Source organism: Cibotium barometz, chromosome 16, assembly GCF_041138505.1.
Source record: "Cibotium barometz isolate CiBa-2024 chromosome 16, ASM4113850v1, whole genome shotgun sequence".
In the NCBI taxonomy this organism is placed as follows: domain Eukaryota; kingdom Viridiplantae; phylum Streptophyta; class Polypodiopsida; order Cyatheales; family Cibotiaceae; genus Cibotium; species Cibotium barometz.
In genome coordinates, this window is record NC_141061.1 from 14,478,938 (window position 1) to 14,501,908 (window position 22,971).

The 22,971-nt window shown below is 41.7% G+C and overlaps 1 protein-coding gene across 3 annotated transcripts in view; it reads right to left on the bottom strand.

Annotated features, from left to right (window-relative positions):
• Positions 1–6,426: 6,426 nt before the first annotated feature.
• LOC147630408 (mitogen-activated protein kinase 4b) overlaps positions 6,427–22,971 on the bottom strand; it is a 98,267-nt gene continuing 81,722 nt past the window's right edge. For 2 of the 3 annotated variants that reach the window (XM_086810274.1, XM_086810275.1), the window contains exons 6-7: positions 7,649–8,276; positions 6,427–6,813 (exon numbers count right to left, since the gene is read on the bottom strand). In XM_086810274.1, coding sequence (XP_086666400.1) covers positions 6,638–6,813; positions 7,649–8,276 — 804 coding nt within the window. In that variant the 3' untranslated portion in view covers positions 6,427–6,637. The remainder of the gene's footprint in view (positions 6,814–7,648; positions 8,277–22,971) is intronic. The other variant, XM_086810276.1, reaches the window with a different exon arrangement.

Consider the following 22,971-nt stretch of genomic DNA (forward strand, 5'->3'; position numbering starts at 1 on the left):
GAGAATAGCTTGCACGAATCAAACTACAAAGAGAGTCTAGCCCATGAAGAAGAGGCATGGAGGACCCCCCATAGAGCAACATCACAAACGTAGGTGGAGGCCTAGCATTGTGGCTCTCTGTGAGATTAGGAAATACCAAAAGTTGGCTGACCTACTCTCATCTCGTGAAGGTGTCCTCCTTCTAATATGTTGTGCGGGAGATCTTGCAAGATATGTAGCTCTGCATGGACATGATGCTCTGAGCTCATAGAGTAAGAAGTCCACAACCTACATGGTGGACAACTCAGGTCATGGAGGCTCTATAAGAGGCTATGGAGGCATACCTGATACAGACTTCAACATGCCTTTTCTTAAGACCTTTGCAATTGCATCATCAACCTCTTCACTTGAGTTGGAAAACATATTCTTCATCTTTGCACATTGTGCATAGACCCACCAATTATACTGCCCACTCCCTTTGGTTAACTTATGTAATGGTTTGAGAAACCTCACGTGCTCACATGTTTCTTTGGTTTTCACAATAACAATAGTCTTTGCAAGCATTGCTGTCTTCTTCTTTTTTCTCCTTCTCCAAAAACCTGCAGTTTATAATGTAAATATGCATTGTCTACCTTGATAACATGCATCATATTTTCTGTAACATATATCTCACCTTGTAGATTTTGGCACTCTCTCTCCTTTTCACTTAGTGTTTTATGATCTCCTTAATCCTTGCATCCATGCCCATCATGGTGTACTAAAAAGATGTGTAAACACTATGAGCTTACATTGTGAGCCTCTTATTGTATCCTAATAACCTTGCATTGCCTTCACACACATACTTAATGAAAGATGTAAACCCACTAAATTGTGGAGGTGTTTGGGTAATTGGATTGAGTGGATAAATACACCCCTCAACGCAAAGATTAATATAATTTTTCCTTGAATTTCTCTCTTGTTACATTATCTCCAGTTGCCTTTCACTTATTGACATTCTCTTAGCCTCCAATTGGAAGTGATTGTCTCTCTTCATGTTTTTACCTCTAATTAGAAGTAAATGTCTCTCTTCGTGTTTTGACCTCTAATTAGAAGTAAATGTCTCTCTTCGTGTTTTGACCTCTAATTAGAAGTAAATGTCTCTTTTCCTCTATATTGGTGTGACCTCTAATTAGAAGTAAATGTCGCTTTTCCTCCAAATGTCTCTCTTCGTGTTTTGACCTCTAATTAGAAGGAAATGTCTCTTTTCCTCTATAGTGGTGAATACTTGGCCTCCAACTGGAAGTAAATGTCTCTCTTCCTGTTTTGGCTTGCATCCTAAAATTGGAAGTGAATGTCTCTCTTCTTGTTTCGGCGTGCATCCTAAAATCAATAGTAGTATTCTATCATCTTTAAACACAACTATTAACCCAAAATTAGAGCTTTTGCCACTCCATTAGTGATTACAACACCTTGACCATCTTATTTCTTGCCTACAAAAGGGATACGTATTGTCCAAGTTGTCATATCCCCTGAGGTGCATGGTTTATCTTTCCCATGGTCCCAAAAGAAGATGGGATTTAGGTATGCATTACAGACTTTCATGGTTGTAAATTAGAACCCAATGCAACCCTTTGAGAATGTGTTACCTGACCCTCAATACAGTATAGTGGAAGATTAAAACTTACAAATCCAAGAGACACTTGTTTTAATAAAATCCTTTTTCTCACAAATCACAACAGATTGATCATTCCCTGACCTTGGTTCTCAGACCATGCAAACATGTTATGGCATATGAATAAGCTGGAAAAATGGTGGAAACAAACTTGGTAGAAAGTATGGAAAAGTAAATTGCCAAAATAGTGAGTATTCTTTTGGAGATGTATTACAGAAGCACTCCCTCTTGGTACAACTTTAGCCAAAAGAAATATTACTACTGCTCAATGTCCAAGGTGCTCATGCTCTAATGAGACCATTCAACACTTGCAATGGTGTTGTATTAACACCAAGATTTCTTAAATAGTTTGTGTGTGTTTGATTGCTACATTTCTTGGTACACATTTCACCAGGAACTTATGGATCTTTGGCAAATATGAGAGAGAGGAGACTAGAAGGAATGGCACCTTTTTTGAAATGGATAAGATTTTGGGCTCTCTAGTCACTTTGGATTGCAGGAAATGGACTGGCTTTCCAATCACCCCCGATTGATAAGTATGACTAATTTCATCAATCATTGAGTTAATCCTTATATAACTAAGCTACAATAGCTGGATCAGATACATATACATTTTTTCCATTGCTTTTATTTTTGTGAATTGAAGAGAAACACTCTCATGAGGGTGCTTCTTTCTGTACAGTAAAGTAATAGAACAATAGTTTTACAGAAAAAGAAGTGTGTGTGTGTGTGTGTGTGTGGAAACAAGAATACATTACTAGTATAACCACATGGGAATTGAAGGATAGATTTATTAGAAAAAACTACATGGCCAACGGATAGAGCCTATTTTATCCCCCCTACATCTATTAAACTTGTGCCCTTGACAAGAAAAAATCAATTAATATGTTCTTAATTTTATGGCTTTGACCATGCAATTTGTTACATGCTCAATCACCCAGAGGTTTTTCCCCTTGATCAAGCTCCTAAAAAATATGCTTAATCCAATTATTTTGTTGGCTAAAATCATAAACATTGGAATTAATCAACACTAAGTACTTATATGCATTTCCATGAGATGATTTGTAAGAAACTTCATGATAACCCTTCAAAAAACAACCTTAGCAACTCTAAAGTGATCAAAATAGTAGAATAACACCTCAAGCTAATGCTCCCACTGGAAAGAACCCACCATGTAACAAGAAGCACATTTTTCTTGTAAATGGGAACAATCTTGTTTATCTCTATTCCCCCTTCAGACATAAGCCCTTTTTCTTGTGGTTATTACAAACCCTTGAATCCTAGTCCTTAAATGAGTGATGGTTTGTAAATGAATAATTTTTTCCTAATTGTAAAATATATCTAGCTTGGTGCGGGTTTTGCTTCATGTCATTTTATCTTCTCTAAATGGTATTTTTTAGTTTAAATCCAAACCTTTGACTCTTCATTGTCATTTTATATACCTCAAATTTGTTAACAAAATGATCTCTTTTATCAAACCAAAAAACCTCATTATTGAGTTCTTACACCTATAATTTCGAATGATGCCATGCTAAATACTCTCAATGTTATAATATTTGGTTAGGCATACCTTCTTTCTTCTTTATATGATCTAATTACAAGTATTCTTTGTGGATGAGATCCCTACTTGTGTTTGTCACATATACCCAAACTTTTGTCAACAATTTTATAATTTAGAATCCATGTCCGAATAGTCTATATGGCCAATTTTAGATATCTTGCTCCTAGAATGGTCTCATCCACATTCCTTGTGATCCCTTTAATCCTCATGAAGCTTTAAAATTCATTTTTGAGGGAAGGCAATATATTGACATCCTTACACTTAAATATCCATATTCAAACACATTAATCCAAGCTATCAAGGAATTATTTTTGGTCCAAAGTTAGTAATTTCCAAAGGACTACCAACACTTTTTAAGGAAAAATCTCTTTCTACAAAGACTTCTAAAATGGTTTACATTAACTTTGTAAATAAAGTCAAGAATAATAGAGTCATTATGTGTAAGCATCTAGCTTATGTATTAACCAAAGGTAGAGCTTTGTGAGAGTTCTTTATAGCCCTATCTCTATCTCCCTCTATTGCTATCACTAGTTTAGCTTTCAACTTGAAAGTTTTCCATCTACCAACTTCACACCCAAAATCAACACATATTTTTCCAACCTTCAAGGAAACACAAATGCTTTAAAATTCATCACTAATGATTCTCACATAGTCTTCTCTACTCTTCTTACTTAGCCAATCTCCTTTAGTATCTTAAGTTGGACCCATGAGGTAGGAGGTATAAGGGTAAACTAGCATTGCAAATGATCCATATAGCAAAGGAGTCTAGCTTTAAGATTCCAAGTGGTAGGAATGGACACAAAGAGTTTTCTTTATCTTCACCAATGACAATGTCTTCAATGGTTGAATAAGATAAAAGTAGATTTTCTCTCTTATCTATAGGATTACTAATAATATACAACCAATTGTTAACACTAGCATTGTAAGAAAGAACAAATTTTGTGACTTTAGGGACTTTTGTAGAAAATATACAACCAAATTGTTATCTAAGAAAAAAACATTTTTTTGTGACCTTTAGGGACTTTTGTAAAAAAATTTTTTTTTGGTAAACATAATGTCTCAAAGAAAATCCTTTCATCGAAATACTCTCAACATAAGACATTATTGAAAGAAAATATAATCACCAAAAATTTTACAAAAAAAGCTTTACTTTTTTCATTTTGTTGTAAAAACACCTTAAATATTTTTTAAAGCACGTTGCAAATGCAATGCAAAAAATAATTCTATATGTATTCAATCCATTGGCATGTACCTTCTATCAACTTAAGAGATACTTTTTTACATACTTCTCACGAAGATAAGGCTATTACAACATTTTTAATGCTACTTTTAGAAACTATAAAAATCATAAACTTATTAGATACCTAATTTATTTTCAATATACATGGTTCATTAACTAATAATACTCAAGTAATTTCATGAAAATTTTTGTTCATTTTCCTTTTCATTTCTTTAAAACTTGTAAATCATCATGGCTTGCCAAATTCGATCCCTAAGAGCTATTTCAATGGAATTCTATAAAATTTTAAAATTACAAAAAATAACATAAATATGTTGTAATATGTATAAACACGGGGTCTTTTGTTGATAGAATGTACATACTAATGGCTTGAATACATGTAGAATAATTTTTGTATTTCATTTATAGTGTGCTTAATGTGATTTCAAAGTATATTCTAAAAATTACATAAATGGTGACCTTTTGAAAGACTATTAAGTTTTTTGTGGCAACTATTATCTTGTGTTGAGAGTATTTTTGTGATAGGAATTTATCTGAAACAATATACTTAGAAACTTTTTCAAATCAGAATGTTTCTAAAAATGACAGTGTCTTTTTTCTACAAGGCTAGTGTTAAAGCAAAGGTAACAAAGAAGGAGATCTTCATTAATTTGGAGGCAATTTGGATTGCTTTGGACAGAATGAAGTTTTTGGAGAGAACACCTTGTAGATCATTAATCTATTAAAATATCAACTTAATTAAAGGTTATGAAACCATCTTATATTCCATATAAGATGTGTGTATATACTGAAAAACAACAATACAACCATAGTATAACCACATGGGCATTGTAGATGTATTTTCCTTTTAAAAGAGTGATCATAACAAAAGCAAAAGAGTACTTGCACCTTTATGCACTCTTTGCATACAATCTCAATCTCATCAATTCTTGTTCTTCACACGAACGCATAGGAGGGTAGCAACAAGCCATATGTTTAGTTAACTATCAATAATATTTCAATATTATTCTCTATCTCTCTCACTTTGCAATTTGTGTATCCATTTTGCACATGGAAAGATCTTGCATTGACTAGTGTTTTTTAATAGCTTTTACCCACCCTTTACTACTTCCCAAAGAGGGTCTCATCATTAAACAACTGAAGTAATACATCGGCTTTTAGATCGAGCTTTTTGTTATATTATTAAAGGCTAAGCTCAAAAGAATTGAAACTACAGGAGAAATTTTGGGAAGAAACCTAAGAATGTTTTCCTAAATTGGAGGCAAAGAGAGGCCTTTGCATCAACAACTAATCTTGAAGTAAGAGCACAAGGGACTTCTAAAAGAGATAGACCAAACCCAAGAGTGTCACGCAAAGAAATCTCTTTAGAACATTAGGCCAATGGCATGTCTTTGGCCCCCCCCCAAACAAAAAACTTTGAAAGTAAAACCCTTAACATTGTAGATGGTGCACTAGCGTGAAAATCATTGGAATGATGGACCTAGTCTTGAACAATAGGGAACTTAAATAAGGGTAGTTTCGAGAAAATAAAAAATTCATCTAATTTGTTCAAGATAAACACTACCACGGCTTGGGTTCAATACTTGCCCCCTCCTCCCGCGTGCCTAAATGGCATGTGTGGTCTGTCCATTTCCTCACTAAATAAAAATATCCCTCGCAATACAAAAAAAAAGAAAGAAAGATAAACAAGGTTTATCCCATATTTTAAGGAAAATAACATTTATGTTTCTTACTACCTAGTGAGGCTCTCTACTTGCTTCATCGCTTCGTATTGAGGTGTTCTAATAATATTATCATCGCTTTATTTTGCCAAGAGGTCGTTTTTGGAAGGGTTGTCTACATGAAGTTCTTTCAATTCTTGCAATATAAGCTCATGCAAGTTCTTTAACCTTTGACTAATTTCAATGTATATGAATGAGTTTAGCCAAATACATGATTAGATTAAGCATCTTCTCTAAAGGCAAAAAACTCTAGATGATTAAGCATGTACAAGGATTTGATCCAAAACAACATAACACAATTAATTTAAGGTTCCAATGCAATTACCTCCACTGTTAACAACACTCCTACATGTTTTCCTTATATTATTTGGGATTTCCACTTAGTAGATTTCAGAAAATGTTCACTTTTGCTGTCAAGAGACAGCACACACCATACATAAAACCTGCACCAAACGGCAGTGGTAGTTCTACGACAAAATGCTTCCTCACTGGATCATATCGTCCGGATTGAAGCTGAGTGCCTCTAACCAAATCAGCTCCTTTATGTGCTCCTCAGTGAAAGAGGGTTGTTCAAAATCAAAATTAAAAGGTTCGTTGCAGGCAGGCTCATCGTTGATGTCATGAAGACTTGCCAGATAGGGGTGACTCAATGCTGCTTCAACTGTTAAAAAGAGGCACACATCAACACAATTAACATTTTTTGATATAGAACACTAAGCCATCTCTAATATGGTCCTTAATCAAAGCACTAAGCGATTCTAACAAGTTCCTTGATCAAAACACTAGAAGTCATCCATTATTTGATCCTTGATCGAATCACTAAACCATTCCTTGATCAATGCACTAGGCCATTGCTTCTATCTTCCTTCATGAAGACACAGCCACCCTGAATCAAAACATCAAGTCATTGCTTACATGGTCCATCAAAACACTAAGCCATCCCTTATATGGTCCTTGAAAAGAATGCTAAGCCGTCCCTCGTACTGTCCTTACTCCAGACACTCAGCCATCCCTTGTATGGTCCTTAATTGAGACACTAAGCCATCCCTTACATGGTCCCTTAATCAAAACACTCAGCCATCACTTACATGGTCCGTAATCAAACACTCAGCCTACCTATTATGGTCCCTTATCAAGACACTAATACATCCCTTATATGGTCCTTAATCAAAACACTAAGCCGTCCCTTGTGTGGTACCTTAATCAAAACACTATGCCATCCTTACATGGTCCCTTAATCAAAACACTACGCCATCCCTTACATGGTCCCTTAATCAAAACACTATGCATCCCTTATATGGTCCTTTTTGAGTCCATGAGAAACTCAGCACACGAGCATGCACATTAGTAATGTATCATGCTTATGTATCTCTCATTATCACAAAATCTCTCCCCCCCACAACCCCCCCCCCCCCCCCCCCAACCCCAAAAAAAAAAACAGAAATCCCCCATAAGATACCAAACCAGCACACAATTATCCCTAGAATACCACAGACCCGTGATGCGTTTTGCTGGATCAAAAACAAGCATCTTGTCAATAAGATCTATAGCTTCAGCATTGATGTGGGGGTATTTTTGAGCAAGTGGCTGCCGTTCAAATCGTGGGAGTTGCCTAATGTATCTCTGAGCATTGTCACTCCTCAAAAATCCTAGGTCCTCATCATTGGGAGAACCGATTAACTGCATAACACCATACCGCCATACAATACACCAATGCATGATCAATGAAGGTAAACAAAGCACAGATTTAGAATCAAAACCATACAAACCACCACTCTTAAGTTGATATACCTCTGTGATAAGCCTCAGTTGCTGGACATAATCTCTTCCTGGAAATAGGGCCTCCCTATTCAGTATCTCCATGAAGATGCAGCCCACAGACCAAACATCGATTGCAGCTGTATATTCCGAGCAATTCAGCAATAACTCGGGCGCTCTATACCAGCGGGTCACCACATACTCGGTCATGAAATCGGTCTCGGATGTTGTACGAGCAAGCCCAAAGTCGCATATCTTGAGATCGCAGTTTGCATTAAGCAACAAATTGCTGGGCTTCAAGTCTCGGTGCAGCACGTTTGCTGAATGGATGTACTTCAGACCTCGTAATAACTGGTATAAGAAATACTGCACACGGTGCGAAGAGAAAACATGCCTTAGCTTTAACAACAGCTTGTGCAGCATTCAACAAACAATATGCAGAGACCTTGCGCAAACACAAACTGAAGCTAACACACTGATAAGATTTTCACATGCATAGCCCCAAACCGGGCCTCAGGGCCTGGTCAGGATTGCTTTGGGCCTCCCAAGGGTAGCAAAGGCTGCCTAATCTGTCTGTGTTGATGCTCTTCTTGCCCATTCGGATTGAACCCCTTCCTCTGCTGTCCATACATGTTCACAGCCTATCCTTGTCACAGGCCAATTGCCTCAAGGACTTGGAAACCCATCACATGCATGACATAATCTACCTATGTGCACTCCTACTCACCTTCATGCAGGACCTGTTAAAGTCAGGTACATTACTGTGATCACCTCTCAGTTGTCAGCCCCACAGAGAGACTTGGGTGAGCTGGATCATTTAGAGTAGGAACAGGGGCTTAGATAAGGTAAAATTTGGGCTTTTGTGGATAGCATATGAACAAGCCCTACAAGTGATTTTAATAATAGTTTATAACCTTAGGACTAACGTTTTGAGGGTTAATAAAGTTCTACCCTCACAACTTAGAAAAAAAAACAGGAGTCCCAGCACCTTCGAAAGCTGCCACCATCTGTTTGAAGCTGAGAAGGTTGCCGCCTCTGATCGTTATGTGCCACCCGACTTCGGAAAACTTGCTGGCTGCTGTCCACGTAACCAGGACAATGGGTATGCACACTCTTCTGGAAAGGATGCGGGGTGCCTTCTCGACTGCCCAGGCAGCCCTTGGAAGCACATTGTCACTTCAATCTTCACACAAAGTAGAACATCTCTCACTTTTGCAGAACTAAGCTCTTTGGTGCTTCAGCATGAAGCACGTGTTAATGATATTGTAGCCACTAGTTCCAAGCATCCCCGGCGCTACAAGACTCACCCACAGCGGTACAAGCAGCACATGAAAACAAGGCATACTTCTAGACTCTAGTTAATCATCGAACAAGCACATGCATTAATGAGCTATGCATATGCATATGCACATGTAAATGTTTGGACATGGTACATGAGTGGTTGCAGACATTGACATTGGCATAAATGCATCGGTCATGTCAATAGCCCCCTTTCAGCAGCCGCCCTTGCCCTTCTGCCATTGCTGCAGCCCCGGCCCTTTCAGCTGGCCCCCTCTCGTCCTTGAGGCCGTGGATTATAGTCAGGGTTGAGGAGGACCGTGTGGGTCTCCTCAACATTTATGCCCCCAGAAGGGTGGCGGGGCAGACCAAGTGCAAGGCCCAGGTAAGACAGGCACAAGTGCAGATTTCAACATGCTGGAGGACGCAGACGACATGCAGGGAGAAGGCTTGGATACTATCACAGGGAGTGAGTACACGGCTTGGGAGGAGCTCATCCTCTCCCTGAGGGACCAGGATCCATCACACTTACCAGAGTTTGGGTGCACACCAGGAAGCCTTTGCTTCTCCATGTCAGACTAGAGGATGTAGGGACCGAACCTCTCGAGCATTGACAGATTTTGTGGATGAGTGGGCTTATAGAAGAGGTGGTTTGATTGGTATTCTTGCAGGCACCACGCTGTCAAATCATTCGCCAGTTGTCCTCCTCCTGGAGGACACATGGAGACCAGAGCATCAACAAAGTTCACCCTTTGAAGCCATGAGGGATTCCTATCAACAGGATCCAAATTTTTCAAAGCCTTAAAACTCAATGAAAGAAAACAATTGGATTCTTGATGGTGAATAATCTTTTCTTCCACCACAAAAGATTATGCATCACACGAACATTTACACATTGTTTTAGAGGAGATGCATCAACCTCCATACATGGGTCATAGAGGGGTATCCTCTACATGAAAAAGGATGTAGCTAGATTTTTTGCCGAATGCATGACTTGTCATCAAGAGCTACAAAGGCAAGACCCAAGGCCGATTGACGTCATTACCTATCCCTAATGAACCATGGGAGTATATATCAATGGACTTCATTACAAGCTTCCCTACTACAAGTCATAATAATATGATTTGGACTATAGTGAGCCGCTTTAGTAAACAAGTCTATTTCATTCCATGCAAAAAGACGTTGATATCTCAACAAGCCACACACTTGTTTATCAAGCAAATCTTTGTACATCATGGCTTAACCCAGGTCATTATGTCTGATCGTGATTCTAAGTTTTGTAGTCATTTTGGGACTACACACTTTAAGAACTTAGGCACTAAGTTGGATTTCACAACCACATTTCATCCAAAGTCTAATGGATAAACGTAAGTTACTAATAGTATGATTATGAACTTACTTAGCCTATGGTTCATCTCAACCTAGACTTTGGGACACATAAATTCACCTTCTTCAATTTGCTGAGAATAATACACCTCATTCAACTACGAGCTGTGCACCATTTGAGATTATTTATAGGAAGACTTTTCCCATTCCTACCTCTCGCCTTTATCATAAAGGAGAGGTTGTTGATGAGTGTACTCCAGATTTCGAGAACATATTTCAGCAAGTATGCCTAGTTATATGCAAATCGCAAGAAGCGTACCCTAAACAAGTAAACAAGAAACGTAAAGTCGTAACTTTTAAAGAAGTTCCCGTAAAAGAGACGTCTAAAGAGTGTTAAGAAGAATCTAGTAGTCAAATTGGCACCAAGGTTTTATGGACCATTTAGGGTCACCAAAAAGATTAATGACTTTGCACACTGGTACATTCATAGTTCTTTCAACATTAGTTTGTTGAAACCATTGAGAGCTCCACTTTCTTCACATGCTACTTATGAAGAGCCACCTCTAATTGTTGATCGAGAGGAAATGCTTGAACTTGACATAATCATTGATCATCAACACACTACCGAACAGACAAGAAACACATACACCAAGTATCTTTTCACCTTCAAGAGCAGTCCTACGATGATGCTTGGTGGATGCCTAAGCGATATTTTCACACTTGTCTAGACCGTATCCTCTCATATAAGCAAACAAGTGAGGATAATTGCCCACTCAAGTAAGAGGGATGTTAGCTATCCTTCTATGGTAGATTGGGAATGCCTGGAATACCATTGCCCCATGCTCGTAGTTGGTATCATGGGTAATTTCATATTAAACACTAATAGGCTAGTGTTATTGGTGTATATACATTTAGGGCCATGCTAGTGTTATTAGTATTACAGGTAATTTTGTGTTTATACTAAGCTAGTGTTATTGGTGTTTATATTTGTGCCTATCATATATTGTCATGTTGGGATTGATTGTGAGTCCAATTGATTGTATATAACTAACATGGTTAGGTGATAAGCACTACGATGGAGCCGATTAGGATGTCATATGGATGCAAGGTTGTGCATAGCACATATTTATCATTGCGGAGTTACTTCATTTATTTGGCCATGTGCCGCCATTTTTGTTATTATATCCACCACCCATTTTGTATAGTAGGGGTGTGTAATGCACATGTGAGTGTAATTATTTATGGTTGCAAGCTTAGGTGCAAGACTTATGGTTATTTTTGTAAAAGACAAGCCCAATCTTTTAAAGAAAAATAATTATGGCTCCTTGGGCTATTTTGGAAGAAATATAAAAAATACCCATGTGTGGAAAGTGAAGCCACGCACATCTGGCGGGTGGTAGGGGGGGCGGAGGAGAGAAGCGAAGGATTTCACACACAACGCTTTGTCTTGTGTTATTTTCTTCATGCTTTTATGGGCTTTCATATGCTTTTGCCATGATTAATTTATTTGCACATGGTTGTTCAATTCTAGCTTGAAAGGTAGGTGAGTGGTAAGAGATTTCTCCTCGTACCAAGATCTCCTCAACGGCGCTACTCCCTACTATACAACATACAGACCAATCCTACTTGCTATTGGCGCTTGTTGTTGGTGTCTTCATTGGTGGACTCCCCCTTATGCCTAGATGCTTTGAAGAAGGGCCAATTTGCTACTACTGACTCTTGGAGATGTTGAAGACTGGGAAGGATTGTTGTCCTCGTACCAAGATCGTGTCAACTACCCTGCTCCCCCTATTGTACCACATGTACATCATACAAACTAGTCCTGCTGACGCCGGTTGTTGGTGTCTTCATTGGTGGACTCCCCCTTGTGCCTAGATGCTTTGAAAAAGGACCAATTTGTTGCTATTGACTATAAAATGTGGAAGCTTGATGAATAGAATCGGTTCTTCCATCAACAGAATTCAGCAATCTTTCGTGACGAAGATAACACACAAGATAGATAGATAGATATGTGCAGAAAAAAAGAGAGAGAGAGAGAGAGAGTGAGTCCGACACAGTATTGGGTCTCGAATACCCTCTATAGGGCCAATTGTGAATTGCATCAATCTTTGCAAGATCCATCCGCACTCCATCTTTGGACACAATATGCCTAAGATAATGTATCTCTGATAAGAAGAACTCACTCTTCTTTGCATTTATGAAGAGTTTATGCTTACGGAGTTCTTCAAAAACAATAGCCAAATGAGCTTTGTGCTCTTCTTCGGTCTTCGAGAAGACTAGGATGTCATCAAAGAAGACACCTGTAAATTTCCTGTACCCACGGAATATGTGATCCATCATTCCATTGAATGTAGCCGGGGCATTCGTAAGACCAAAAGGCATAACAAGATACTCATAAAGCCCAAATGCTGTCCTGAAAGCAGCTTTATGTACATCCTCAGGCACTACACGTACTTGATAACACCCGCTCTTGAGATCAATTCTGCTAAAGCATGCTGATCCATCCAACTTGTCAAGAATGTCGTCTATGCGTGGAACCGGAAACCAATTCTTAATGATAAGCTTATTCTGCTAAAGCATGCTGATCCATCCAACTTGTCAAGAATGTCGTCTATGCGTGGAACCGGAAACCAATTCTTAATGATAAGCTTATTCAAACCTCTATAATCAAGACACATACGAAAGGATCCATCCTTCTTTTGAACCAAGAGGACGGGTGAACAATATGGAGAAGAGCTTGGTTGAACCAAACCCTTCTCAAAAAACTCATTCACCTGCTTCATGATCTCTTCTTTTTGGGATCCACTTACACGATAGGCTGGCCTATTAGGTGGTGAGCTACCCGGCACAAGATCAATGCGATGATCTTCCGGTCGTACTGGTGGCAACTCATTTGGTAGCTCATCGGCAAAACAATCATTGTACTCTTGCAAGAATTTCAACCTATCATTATTAAGAGTGTTTACATGTACATTATTTTCCTCAACATGATCCCGTACAAAAATCAAGTACGCAAAAACACTCTTTTTCATTACTTTCTTAATTTGTACATGAGATACAAGGGGAATGGTATCATCCTCTTCACCAACATCAATTACATGCTCTCGGACTTTATGCATGAAGGTGATTCTGTTGGTCTTGTAAGCCTTGCACGGATCAATACGTGTATGCCAAGGCTTTCCAAGCAATACATCACAGCCATTCACAAAGGCGCCACAAGAAAATCCTCATGATCCACATAGACTTGAATGTGTATGCACAACTTGCCAATAATAGGTATAACCTGCACTTCTCTACCAACAAAGGCAGCCCCTGCTTCAATTTGAGGACCCATGTCCTCCACTTCAATACCCAAAGCAGCTACCATCTATGTAGATATAAAGTTCTCAGTTGCACAATCATCAAACATGAACAAAGGGGGCTGATCCTTAAGCTGTCCCCAAGCTTTACATACAACCTTGTCTTTGCTATCATGTGAAGTGTTGCCTTGCACATCCGGAACCATATGCACATTAGGCTTTGATGCATTTGCATTATCACGCTTCTTCTTGTTTGGGCATGCCTTTGCAATATGCTCGGTGCTACCACAAGTAAAGAATTTTCCCTCACTCATATATTGCTTTTTCTGCTCCGGAGTGAGACCATAGTCTCTCACTTTGAAGGGATGATTCTTGCTTTGGACCATTTTTATCTTGGTTTCGGTCCTTTTTAGGTGGCTGTCCATTATTTTGCAAGTTTTGGACAACCCTCTCTTTGCCTTGTAATGAGGGTTTAGCCTTATTGGATCGACTCAATTTGAGTTCCAATTGCTCGGTGGCAGTGGCGGCTGCGATTAGTTGGTGTAAGGTGTGATCAGGATACATTTGTAGTCCCGCTTTGTACAGATGTTGCAATCTCGATTGAAACCTTCTCTTCCTTTCCGCCTCGGTGACATGCATAAATGGAGACACCTCCAAAAGTACTTTCCAAAACTTTTGTACATATGCATTCACTGTTTTCCTCTCATTTTGCTTCACCCAATCCCACTTCATTGTTATCTCATTCAATGCATTGGGAGGCAAGAATTGAGCATAGAACCTATCCTTGAACTCTTCCCATGATCTAACAGGATTAGGTAAGAGCTTCTGTGTGAGCCACCAATGGGCAGCAGTGCCTTTCATGAACATGCTTACATACCGGATCATGGATTTCTGAGTGAAATCCTCATCACTGAAAGCAAATCAAACTGGGCAATAAAAGCAAGTGCCTTTGATACATCATATTCCCCATGCATGATATACGTCAAACTTCACAGATTTGTCTCCGGCTTTGAAGTCACGAGACATTGATGCATGTGCCTGCATCTCAACATGTTTTCCCCCATGTTTGTCCATTGGGACAGCCCCTATGACTGGCATCATTTTAGGAGCAAAAGGTGATACATAAGGCATAGATACATGTGCCCTGTAAGCATGAGGCATGGCTGGCCCCTCAACATGCATTGGTACATTTTCAGCCATAGCTTCTCCCTCATCACGAGCACACTCGAAGGCATGAGTGACATGAGAGATACGGAATACCTGCACCAACAGAAAATTGCAACCCATGTTGCATGTGTTGTGCATGCACATTTTCAACCGGTAATGGCATATGACATACATTTTTACCACTGCCATAAACATTGTGTCCTTCACGGGCTACATAAGGTATTTCTGCATGGCGTGAAGTCACTGATTGTCCCTCTCCCACAGCATGGAGATTCATCCTCTTAGACATAAGTTCTTGTTCGGACACCTATGGGGATTCCAAGACATGTCGGATGGTTGCCTTTTTTGCATAGGCATCCTCAGTACGAGCCAAGTATGCACGTGCTGCATCCCTCGGTTGCATGTGCAACTCTTGAGCAATCATTGCCATTGCATAATCCATATAAGATTCAGCTTTCTTGGCTTTCAAACGGTCATGTACCAATGGATCTTCGCGGCGGTAGAGATTCAATTCTTCTTCTTGTGCAATTTGCTGAATTGACAAGAGACACACAATGAGCCGGAATGGCCGGCCCCTCCCTCAAATAAAGTTTATTGATCTTGGGAGAATCAAGTACATAGTGTCATGGGCATTTCTGACTAGATTTCCATACCAATGCATATGAATACAGTATTGCAAACAAATGGTTGTCGATGTAAACTTGCAACTCACACTACCCTCTCAAGTGCCCATGTTCCCTACCATCTACTCTCTATTGTTCCACCAACACATGATAGCAACAATTTGCAAGAGAGCACGTAAGACAAGAGAACACTACACAGGGTATGTGATCTTGTAATCCGGTTCCTCCCTCTTGCTATTTGCTTCCGTATTTAAGCATAAAAGCTTACCAATTGCAAGTAGAGTCGATGATAGCGGAAGTCTTCGCGATGAAAGTCCTTGGAGTGATGAGATCTTCGATTTGTCGCATTTCTTCGCGACAAAAGTCTTCAAGAAGGGAACCCTAGGAAAGCTTCCCCTATGGTTTAACTTGAGAAAGAAGAGCTGAAATTAGGGTTTTCAGCAAAAAGACCAGAAAACCGCAATAAAGAGAGCTGTTTTGCTTAATTTCAATCATTGGGAGTGTGTAGGAGAGTGATTAGCACCCGAAAACACTCTTGGAAGCTTGGGAAACACCTTAGCAAGCTTGGATATGGAGTAGGGAAGAAAAAAGTGCAGAAAATACAGCCCAAATGCCCTCATGAAGGAGACGCCAATCTCTAGAGAGAGTAGTGAGGTGGTGAGTTGTCCAGTGTAGGTGGCAGGCAGGTGCTTTGTGGAGCAAGCTAGAGTGAACACATGGCTGGTTACTCCCTTTGTACAAAGGGGATAAGGTCTGGGCGGTGTGGACATTGGGTTTTGTCCACCTCGGGACATCAGTGTGTGTGAACACTAGGCTAGTCCTAATTTATAAGTGAGTTTTGGTCGCCCAAAACTTAATGAAGTGTGTACACACTCACTTATAAATTAATGTTAACTCTTAAGGCTAGGTTTATAACCAATACTTACCACCTGTCACATGCCACATAACCATGTCAGCAGACAGTTTCACACGCACGGTTCACAGGCGGGCGTCCCCTTACCCGGAACTACACATTGGTCAAGCAAGCTTGAAAACAGCATGCAATTTCAATTGCAAGCAAGCACATAAAGATGCTATGCAATGTAGCATTGGTATGGGCAATCCCCGTTCATGACACTATACCAAAATAGACATGCTCTAGGCAAGTAAACGAAGTACCAGACCCAATGGAACACCAATCCACCAGTCGGGCATGTACACAGAGGCACAAGTCCCAACGGAAAGCCAAGTCCACAGTATCACATGAGTGGCATCAATCCCGGCATATACAACTGCCATGGACACCAGTCCAATGTACATACATGATGAGAAAGCACGGGTGGACCAACTGGGTTTCCAAATGGTGACAATTGGCGCCCAATTGAGGCTTTCTAGTGGATCCCGAGGGGCACTCCACTTCGCTATCTTGGTTGCCAGGTTGGCATTGGAGCAACAGCTCGCCCTCTTCTTCTGAGTATTCGGAAGAAACTTTTATACTGGAGTTATACGAGGCTCTCCCTAGCAGGTAGAGTGGTGGTGGCTAACCAGGTTCTTCTTGCTACCATGTGGTACATCACTTCATGCTCGGCCTTCTCTCGGGCATGTATTGGCTAGGTATAGCGGTTGATCAAAAACTTCCTATGGACTAGCAGTGATGGGAGGCCAGCAAGGGCCAAGGTGGCATAGAGAGTGATCATTCAGCCACGTCGTAGAGGGGGGCTAGGCCTCATTGACCCCGCTATTCTGAGCCGTGCCCTGCTGGGCAAGGTGATCGTTAGAGGACTCCTTCCCGATGGTGAGCCCTGGAAGGATTTCCTCTTGGCCCAGATTTCAGCCCGCACCCCGAGTCTAGGGGACCCTTGGCCGTAGAGTACCAAATGGATTTTCACAGAGATGCGGGCCCACGGTTTTAACCTAACTTTAGAACAGATTTGCAGCCAGCTTACTTTGACCTTGGGATCACCTCAGGCTTGCCCTTAGGCACATAGCTCCGGCAGCCTCAGAGGAGCGGCTTCGGCACCCTTTGGTCTGGAACCCTTGACCAGTTTACCCAGTGGCCACATGTTGGGGGTTGACCTCATGTATCATGGGGCGCCTTGAGCATAGGACCAACCAGGTCCCTTGGAGATTGGATCGCACACAGGCAATTACCCTCGGAGTTGCAGGAGAGAGGCCTAGCAGGGGTCCGAGGTAGAGACAGGCTTAGCATTGACATAGACTCGGGTATCCCTTAGGAGTGGCTGACCCCTATCCCAAACCCGACTCCCCCAAGGTGGCTAGGTGTGTTTACCAAACATGATATTCTCGTGGCGGTCCACGGTGCAGATGAGGGTTGTGGTCTGCTCCCTTTTTTCTATTGGATCCCATGGCAGACTAGAGAGATTTGAGCTTCCCTTAGAGGATTTCAGTGGTGGCTACACCCTGCAGAGGGTGAGGGTGATTGGTTTTCGGGCACGGGAGTGGCACATAGACCCACCACCGGCCAAGGTGGCCAGGGAGAGATTCTGGCGGTTATGGATATGGGAGTGCCGACCTCTCACGTGCCTACAGTGGGACCTGCGAGAGTGGCCTTGGCATGACCCCGCGGATCGAGAGGAGACTCTGGATGCCCCCTTCTTTGCATATACAACGTGGCTAGGTTGCAGCATCCAGATGCCAGAGATTGATGGCACCCCGGCAGCAACAGCATGTTGGAAGCCATAGGGCCTCTCACAAAGTTTCCTTTCAAATTTCTGGAAGAGGCTTTGGGAAAATTTTCGGCCTAGAAAGATCACCCTCTTTCTTTGGCTAATGGCACAAAGGAGCTTGGCGGTCGGTACTTGACTGGCAGTTGGAGGTCGGCCAGCAGCTTGTCCGTGGTGTGGCCACCCTCAGGAGTCTCAGCGAAGGCTCAGTAAATTTGGGAGCGGATTCTCCGCATCTTCATTATGGACAAGGCCTTGACCTAGATCATTACATGGGGCACTGTCGCTTGGGCTACAGAGGCTGGAGTGGTCAGGGCTTATGAGGAGGATGGGGGAGGGCTAGCCCTTCAGGTCTCTCACCATCGTATTTCGGCAGTACCGGTCACAGCCCCATCTACTGACTAGTGGCAACCAAGCTCATGCCTGAGATGGGAGATTTGCAGTAGCATCGTAGCCTGGCACATTGGCGCACTAGATGCACCGAGGCCATTGAGAGTACCCACACTCCACCTGCTAAGTCCATTAGGAGCACTTGGCTCGACATCATTCACACCCTCTGCGGTCAGTGGGGAAAGTTACAGGGAGATTCTAACCGCATGCGGAAGCAGCGGGAAGCTTTCTGGAGGCTCTGGAGGCCTTGACCATTTCTCACAAATAGAGGTGGTGCCCCACTTGGCATTACCGACCACCTGTGTGGTTGTTCCCCCTCCCCTCCCCCTATATGAGAAAGCCTTCTCCTCACAGAGCGGCCAGCCGGAGAAGTGTCTCTTCCCCTTATGATCATTTGATTCCCGCCCTTATATGAGGCGAGTTTGTATCTAGCCCTTCGTGGTTGTATATAGCCCTTTGTGGTTGTCTTTCATTAACTAATAGAAGGACCTTTTTCCCACAAAAAAAAAAAAATGTTCGCTTCAAGGACTGCAAACAAGGTTCTAGTCAATAGTGACTAGAATGCTCTTCCAAACGCTACTCATAAGGAGTCCTACCAATAGCTGAAGAAAACGAATCATTCAAGACTGCTTGAACTAAAGCAAATAAGATTCCCACTTACCTTGTTGATCGTAGACATAACATTTCAACATGTCAAAGACCAAATGGCTGTAAATTTCTATCTGGTTGTCTGTCTGCGGGGGTGAAAGGCATTGGAAAAGTTCAATTTAGTACCAAAGTTATCAAACAATGCCCTCCAGAAATGGTTTGTAAACTTGGCATCACAGTCGAACACTATGGTCCTAGGAATCCCACCAATCAAATACCAATGCCGAGTGAGCAAGTGGGCAACGTCCTCGGCGGTCACATTGGCCCTACATGGAATAAGCATAATAAATTTGCTAAATCTATCAACAATAGTCAAACATTGCATGTTACACTTACCCGAACTGGGAGGAAAATTTGTCACAAAATCCATAGATATGTCTTGGAAAGATCCCTCAAGAATAGGCAGTGGTTGAAGCAACCCTGCTTTCTTCCTAGGAGACGCTTTCACTTTCTAACTAATAGGACAATGTTGCACATAGGTTAACACGTCTCGCCTCATCTTTGGCCAATAGTATTGCCTTTCTTTTTTTCTCTTTTTTTTTCTTCTTATTTTTCAACTGGCCTTAGTCCCAAGATCCTCCCATACTTACTGATTTTCCACCGCCGTAGGCGCTTAGTTCTCCACCCGTAAGCGATGCCGCCAAGAAGCATCCAGGGGGGTTTTGAACCCAGGACCTCTTGGTCATAGTATTGCCTTTCTATCTTCTCCAAAGTCGAATTCATGCCCCTGTGACCACCGGTGATGGCATCATGGGCGTCATGGAGAAGAGCTGCCTTGAATGACTTCATGACACAACGGCGGATTTTGTAGAAAAGCCAACCATCTTGTATCAAAAAGTGACATGGTCCTCTAGCGTCTAATGCATATTTGCACTCTGTAGTACTGAATTCCTCGAAATCTGCATATATGTGCTTCATATCATTAAGTCCCGTACCAATAAGGTCTAATCTAGTGATTTGAATTGTAGTCACCTCACTTTGTACATGTAGATCTTCATGCAGAAATTTCAGCTCTGCTCCTTTGCCTGCAAAATCTTCTTGCAGGCTCGAGCAGGGGGGAGGGGGGGGGGGGGGGGCGAGAGCTTCAACGAGCTTTAGTTTAAAGGTTATAAAGCCTTAATACATATTTAATACTTATGGGCACCGTCCAAAGAAAATGTCCAGTCCCTCTTTTAAAATGTGTGTGAACACATTAGCTTATAAACATTAAAGTTAACCATAGTTTATGGATTTTACATTTTAAAAGGGACAAAATGACAATACTTACCACCTGTTCATACGACACACCAACGAGTCAACAAACAGCACACACACGGTACATTGGGAGCGTCTCCGTCCAGTGTACTGGCACGACATAGCAGGCAAACACACACAAACAAATCATGCGAAAATAAGTTTATGCATGCAGTCATAAATGCATGTGCACATGTAATGGACGAAATCTCCCTTTCATGAAACTTGTACAAAAAGTTCCTATCGGGCACAAAACTGGTGCGACAGAAATATGAATGTATGTCATGGTCTTCCTATGGAGTGACAATCCCATAGGTAAGACGCCATCCTGGCCATACATGGGTGGCACCAACAGGCTCCCATCCATATAGCACGAAGCAGCTTTGGTCACAACTTCACACAGACCCCATCACACGCAAATTCCATTTTCATTGGAACACCTTGGTGGCTGACCTTAAAGCCCATTTTCTTCCACCACAGTACATGACCAATCTTGAGGATGAATTTTACAAACTCACTCAAGGTGGTTCCCTTATTTTGACCTATTCAAACAAGGTCATTACAATGGCCCAGCAGTTGGGCATATCAGAAGAAGATAAGCTCAAGCAGTTTATTCGAGGTTTAGACACTACCATCCATTAGGTACCCAATGAGGAATTTTGAGCCTCAAACTTATGCACGGGCACTGACCCTCACTCAGAATCAAGAGCTGATGCTGAACGGAGGTAAGCCCAAGCAGGTATAGTCTATCCCAAAGCCCCAATAACAGTCATCTACCCAGGGTAAGGGGACTCAGAATAGCAACGACCAAAAGGACCAAAATAAAAATTCTTCGGGTCAAGAAAGATTCTACGCCCAAGAAGACTCCTGAGGAAAAAGCTAAGGAGGGCATCACTGGAGGTTATCTCCAACCAAATGAACTGACACAGTACAGGGTAGAGAACCGTTGTTTCTTCTGTCACATTGTGGAACACAGAAAGAAAGATTGCACTAAGTCCCAAGCTGAAAAGTTTGCTAAGGTATCCACTTTCATAGTAGCAATCGTAGCATCATCATCCACACCTCCTCCATCAGCCTCAAATGCCATTCAGCTTTTACCCTCTTTGAATTCAGTGCCACCAGTGGTATTTGATGATAAGCAGGAGGGTGAGGTTGAGGGCAAGACAGGCTCTCATCCATGCCTATGGCACTACACGGGGACAACAGTTCATTGTCCTCTTTGACATGGGCAATTCTAAGGGTGCCATCTCTCCGCAGTTGGCTACCAAGATGAGTTGTACCTTGGTTCCTTATCACTTAGATGTGGACAGGTTTACCCCTGGTGTCACAAAATTCCTCACACCTTTTGCTTTCTAGTGTTCATGTGTGGCATATGGAGCCTGACATGACATACATGTATGGCTAGTGGAGCCTGACATGGCGTGTTTGTATGGCATATGGAGCCTAACATGACAGTACATGTATGGCTCATGGAGCCTGACATGGTGTACATGTATGGCTCATGGAGCTTGACATGATGTGATTCCCTAGGACTAGCTATCCTCGAGATCTTCTGTATTTATGTTCTGGCAAGGTTCCGGAAGAATCATGAGCCTAGAACATTTTATCTGATACAACTGTGCATATGGGTGTTTCTTCCAGTCTAACTGCACTAATGTGTGCATGACTTTGATTTTACCTTTGGATTCCTTGTTTTGTTTGCATGGACAATGCCTGAGATTTCTGCCTGCGTTGTCCATAGGGCCGGGAACACCTGGGCACCCTGTGGACGTGTATGTGCACACTTGTTTGGGACTAACAGGTGGTCTACATGTGTTTTGTAGGTGGTAAGTGTCCCTAAAAACTCAATTTAAAGCCTTATGATTTCACACATTAATATATATGGGTGCAGGTTCACACACACTTATAAGTGACCGGACAACTTGTAAGTAGTATACACTAGGCAAGACTTATTTAATACACGTGGCAACCAAAAGACGGGCTCTGGACAATATTTCGGCCATCTTCAAGTAGGTGCTTCCTTCTGGACCTGAAAAGCACACGTTTCATCTATTATTGGCGGAGGAGCTCTATTGTTGAGGGGAACTCAAGATTTGTTGCTTTTCTGGTGCATGGGAGTTGGTCAACTGGTTCTATAGGCTAAGAACAGCCATCTACCGCGGTAAATACCCACCAGGTGTATGGGAGATGCAGAGTTCTTTCAGGAGTACCCCCAGTTGTTGGCGGACTACTTGGAAGCCAAGAACCTGCCGCCAAGTTAAGCAGGAGGGAATGTCACGTGCACCCTGCACTGGGGTACACAATGACACACTGGCATGATCATCAGTGCAATATTTGTACAGAAGTAGAACCTTTTCTAGGATTATTTGTCGTACACCGTGACCCATTGTGAGCCCTCAGTCCAAGGATAGTCAGGCACGAGCTACCTAGGTCA